This window comes from Odontesthes bonariensis, chromosome 21 (assembly GCF_027942865.1).
Source record: "Odontesthes bonariensis isolate fOdoBon6 chromosome 21, fOdoBon6.hap1, whole genome shotgun sequence".
Classification (NCBI taxonomy): domain Eukaryota; kingdom Metazoa; phylum Chordata; class Actinopteri; order Atheriniformes; family Atherinopsidae; genus Odontesthes; species Odontesthes bonariensis.
In genome coordinates, this window is record NC_134526.1 from 5,501,622 (window position 1) to 5,506,832 (window position 5,211).

A 5,211-nucleotide genomic window follows, 5' to 3' on the forward strand; every position below is an offset into this window, starting at 1 on the left:
TGTTTTTATGAAAATAGTTTAAAGCATGACATTAATATTCTTCTCATGTATTTCTAGATGGTTCATTTTTTTGTTTGTACTTTTGGCTATGAACGATTGAAAATGTGAACATATTTGGAATCTGATTAACCCTCCTGTTGTCTTGCGGGTCAAAAGTGAGCCACTACCATGTTTAGCTGTAGAAAAAATACCTTAAACTATATTTTTCCTACTTGAAATTTTATGACTTTTCCTAAAGGGACCCCATCATTAGAAAAAGTCATACTTTATTTTTGTTTATGTTTCCATGTGGGCTGTACACCACTAGGGGACAAAGATTATCTTATGGGTCATTTTTGACCCGTGAATTATAAAAACATTTAAACACCACAAAAAAGTTCACTGTTTTTTTTCCCTTTCGATATAATTAATTCAGAAGTAATTACTTCACATTTATATAATAGCAATAATAAACCTTTATTATGTAAAAGAAAACTGAGAAAACAAGAAAACTGTTGGTCCAACTGACAGTTGGTTTGTGGTAATAAAAAAAAAAAGTGTAATCCTGAAAACTGGTGATTGTCTTTTTGTATTGTGTAACAAAAAATACATGATAAAAAATGCATTGAATTGAGTTGAATTGATAAATAACAGGTGGTTTCATCATACAGAATAGATTTTGGATTTAAAATTCAATTAAGTTTTATTTTGGGGCTTTGGTAGGGCGGCTCATTTTTTACCCATAGGACAAGGGGATTAATTAGATTAGATTAACTTTATTTATCCCACAACGGGGAAATTCACTTGCAACAACAGACATGAAACAAGAAATTAAAAAAGAGAAAACATTTTTTTTAAAGAGAAAAAGAAAAAGCAAGTACTAAAAAGAAAAAAAAAGTTAAGTACTAAAAATTAAAGTGACCAAAAAGTAAAGTGACCTAGTATAAATAATATTGCACATTATGAAGTTGAAATGAATAAAATATAAATAATACGGGTAAAGAAAAATCTCTATATGATTATCATGGGAAAGGCAACAACATGATCAGTGTGTGCATGTGTGGTAAAGTCTGACAGCTGCCGGGATGAAAGAATGTTAACAGAATGTTAACAGAATGTTAACAGAATGTTAAGACCGCACAAGGGTTTAATATATTAAATTTTCACCAGGGTTTCTACGATTTAATGGATTTATAGCCAAAGATCTCCCCTACATTATGTCCTATTCCACAGCTGCCCAGTAGGTGGCGGTAATGCAGCGCTGAACTGTTTATGCATAGCAAAGAAAACATAGAAGAAGAGCAGTTAGTCGTAGAAGAAGAACACGAAATCCTCACCGGTTTGGGTCAGTCGTCGAGGCAGATTTAGTTTTTGCGGGTAAAAAGTTTGTTGTATTTTATTACTAACTAACCCCGAACTTTGTAGAGGGGAAGAAGTCAGAGTAAATCTGCACCTTTGTGTTTGTGGGGACTTTTCGGAAGTACTTTGGCTCTTTTTGTAGCGAACTCGCAGCGTGTTTTAAGGAAGGCCTCGCACGTTAATTACCATGAGCTACGGTCGGCCTCCCCCAGCCATCGAAGGCATGACTTCCCTCAAAGTGGACAACCTCACGTACCGAACTTCGCCGGAAACACTCAGACGTGTCTTTGAGAAGTATGGCCGGGTCGGGGACGTGTACATACCCCGAGACCGCTACACGAAAGAAAGCCGCGGCTTCGCGTTTGTTCGGTTCCACGACAAACACGACGCCGAAGACGCGATGGACGCCATGGACGGAGCGCTGCTGGATGGACGGGAGTTACGGGTCCAAACGGCCCGGTACGGCAGACCCCCGGATTCCCACGCCAGTGAGGGACGGAGAGGAGGAGGAGGATCTTCCCGCCGGCCTGGTGGCCATGGACGCCGAAGCCGAAGGTGAGATGAGTAGTCAAATGGCAACACTTAGTTTTACAGACCCCGCCACCAGACTCCATTTAATATTTTGGCTATTTAGTTAAGTGTTTGGCTCACTGACCAACACAGGTGATTCAAATATTTAAGTAAAGTACTTCCGGTAAAAAATTAGATTAATTGAAAAAAATCGGCTGTTGCTAAACAAATTTATTTTAACAAATTTCATCAAGATTTTTATTCTCTCCTTCAAACTATTATTATTATTATTATTATTATTATTATTATTATTATTATTATTTACTTTATTATTTTATTTATTTACTTATTCATTTATTTATTTTATCTTTTGATTAATCTTACTTTATTCTATTTTACCCTTATTATCATTATTATTACTACTATTGTTATTACACAATTATTTATTTTATTTACTCTTTTTAAATATATACTGTATATGTATATTTCTTAAGATATCTGAATGTACTTATCTATTACTTATTTTATTTAATTATTGTTATTGCTGTCTGTGTCTGTTAGATAATTCATTGTGAAAAATGATAAAAAATTGTTGAAACTAAGATTTTTATTCTCAAAAACGCTTTGTTGAGCATATTCATGGTTCCAGGAGAACTTTCTAAGTCCTTAAAAATATAGGTTCTCTTCTTCAGGGGTTTCTGATCTAACGTTGTTTATGTTATTTTCTGAGTGTTAGTCATTAGATTGTTGACCATAACTAATCAAACTGAATGTGTGCAGCCGCTCGCCCAGCCCGAGACAAAGAAGACGCTCCAGGTCCCGGAGCAGGAGCCGCTCTCGTTCTCGAAGTAGATCCCGATACTCCAGGTCCAGGTCTTACTCCAGATCCAGATCCAAATCCCACTCCCCCAGGAACAAGAAGACCAAGGCTCATTCTCCATCCAGATCCAGATCCCGCTCAAAGTCCAAGTCCAAGTCCAAGTCCAGGTCCAGGTCCAGGTCCAGGTCCAGAAGCTGTACCCCTTCCTCCAAAAGAGGGTCCAGGTCTCGGTCCAAAAGCCCGCCCAAATCAGCAGCAGCACCAGAGAATGGGGTAGAGTCCTTGTAGAGCTCCGCACCTCACTGACGGGTGAGTTCACACTTTTTAAGAATGTGGTGTTTGAATTAAAGGTGGTGTGAGAGCTGGGTGGAGGTCTGAGGGCGGCGTACATCCAGGTGGGGTCCTCAGCGGCACGGGCGGGAACTGTGGCGCCCGACTGTAATCTCCACAGCTGCCCTGAGCTGGAACACGTGACAACACGTGCCGGTGGAGGTTCCAGATCGGCTCGGGGTCCGTCGTCTGCTGAACACGTCACACAACATGGCTGTACGCCTGAATGGGAGTACATTGCGATTGGCTGTATTAGCCATAGTAACCGTAACTAGGTGCTGTACGTCGGACAGTTGTGATTGGCTCGGACAAACTACGCTGCGTTCGACTTTCACGACAGACAGAGAGATAGATGACGTTTCTTTAAGCTAATTTTTCAGTGTGTGTATTTGTCTTATTTACTTAGACTGTGTGTATATATATATATATATGTAGTGTATGTAGATACACACATATCCAACAGCACAACTTTTACAAGTTTTATGTACATTTATATGCAGGAGTCCACACGCATATAGTCAGAGGTTATTGCTGCTCAGCACACAAAACCTTAAATGAAGCTTCTCTTCAGACTGAACCAAAGTGGCCAAAATGATTAAACTAAACAAACTAGATCTTAAAGGTTTGGGGCTAGTGGTGGTCAAGGTGTGGTACACACTATTCTGTAGGAAATATTTAATTTCTTCGTAAAAGCTCTCCATAGCTGCTGCCGATCACCGAAAGAACGAGAAAAAAAACTCTCCGACGTACAGCGCCTAGTTACGGTTACTATGGCTACTACAGCCAATCACAATGTACTCCCATTCAAGCGGACAGCCATATTGTGTGACGTAATCAGCACACGACGGACCCCCGAGCCGATCTGGTACCTACAGGAGACGTGACGGTGAACCAGAAATAAAACCTGTTAAAAGCATTAATTGGAAAATGAATGAATTATTCTGGAACTTCAGAATCATTAAGAAGCAGAATAAACGGATGAAATGAAGTGGTGAAGAAGCTGAAGTGAGAGCATGATGTCAGACCCGTGGTGATGTTTGGTTCTGGGGAACGTGTGGAGCTGCTCTCCCCTGACTTCTGCCTCTCTTCACAGCTCTGCCCGCAGACCTCTGAACTCCCAGACTGGCCCTCACACAGGCAGCGGCGTCCAGCTGGAAAAGGTTATTGTGATGTTCTCGCTTCAGTCTGTCATTTCTTTTAACCTCAGTTTGATTTCACTGCTGTGCTGAAATTTTATTTCCTTTATAGTTTTGTAAGTCTGGTCTAAAGTGTCGTAGAGAGGAAGTATTTTCAACATTAAAATGATTAAAAATGAACCAGAATCATCCTGTTTACACCTGAGCAACACCTTGATTTTTGTGTTTTGTTGAGTAAACAACCAAATAAAAACGGGCAACATGAATAAATGTTGTTTTTACGGACATGATTTCTTTGTGCATGTGTTTTTAGAAGTCAGCATGATTCTTTCCTGAATTTCTTCTGAAAACTGTGACTTTGCCGCCCCGTGTTCAGTCAGACTCGATCGAAATCTGTTTCCAGACTTTAGACACGTGCTTTTTTTTCCTAATCCTGCTTGTGTGTTTGTTTTTGTGCACTAGGCGCAGTTGTGTAGCAGTTGAGTTTTGCTGGTTAGCTGTTAAGGTGGCGTGTTGCTCTGCTGGGTGCTGGGATGTATCCAGTATTCTCCAGAATGCTCCTGTGACTACGCTGGTACGGTGGCTGCAGTCTCTTACTTTGTACCGTCAACTATTTTTCTTCCTTTAGTTTCGAACCAACAAATGTGACGTTCATTAAAGATTTGCTGTTTTTCTCTATGGCAGCCTCCTCTCTTATTATTCTGCTTTATTTGTCCAGCTGCTGTTTATCCGCAGTAAGAAGGGCAGATTTCCCCTCATCTTCAGTCCAGAGGAATGAGTTTTTTCTTCATTAAGCCACTTAACTCTGAGCTGTGAACCATTCAGGCAGGAAAAAGGCTCCTAACTCAAGGGATGAACCAGTGTTGTGTCCACACAGAACAGACAACTGAGCAAAGAAGTTTTAAACTGGATCTTTAGGCACTTTGTTCCCAGCAGCCTGTCACAGAGACACATCATTTGTTCCCATTTCTTTAGCTGCATCTGTGAAAAACAGCTTCATAGTTTCAACTTTTTTCTACATTTACGTTAAAACTGCTTTCAGTTACCAAAAGAGTAAAATTAATATAAGAAATTCAG

The 5,211-nt window shown here is 39.9% G+C and overlaps 1 protein-coding gene across 2 annotated transcripts; it reads left to right on the forward strand.

The window, feature by feature from the left end:
• The first annotated feature begins 1,273 nt into the window (after positions 1-1,273).
• On the forward strand, positions 1,274-4,812 carry srsf2b (serine and arginine rich splicing factor 2b). 2 transcript variants are annotated; one of them, XR_012767897.1, is made up of 4 exons: positions 1,274-1,893; positions 2,629-2,977; positions 4,092-4,158; positions 4,597-4,812. XR_012767897.1 is itself a non-coding variant. In XM_075453353.1 (3 exons), exons 1-2 carry the CDS (start codon positions 1,526-1,528, stop codon positions 2,954-2,956), a joined length of 696 nt encoding a protein of 231 aa, XP_075309468.1. In that variant the 5' UTR covers positions 1,274-1,525; the 3' UTR covers positions 2,957-2,977; positions 4,092-4,812. The 2 variants fall into 2 exon arrangements, 1 of the variants encoding a protein (XP_075309468.1); XM_075453353.1 differs by having other exon boundaries at positions 4,092-4,812.
• The last annotated feature ends 399 nt before the right edge of the window (positions 4,813-5,211 follow it).

Coding starts and splice junctions, on each gene's coding strand:
- srsf2b (XM_075453353.1), top strand. CDS start 1,526: ATGAGCTACGGTCGGCCTCCCCCAGCCATCGAAGGCATGACTTCCCTC. Junction 1,894..2,628: donor CATGGACGCCGAAGCCGAAG/GTGAGATGAGTA, acceptor GAATGTGTGCAG/CCGCTCGCCCAGCCCGAGAC.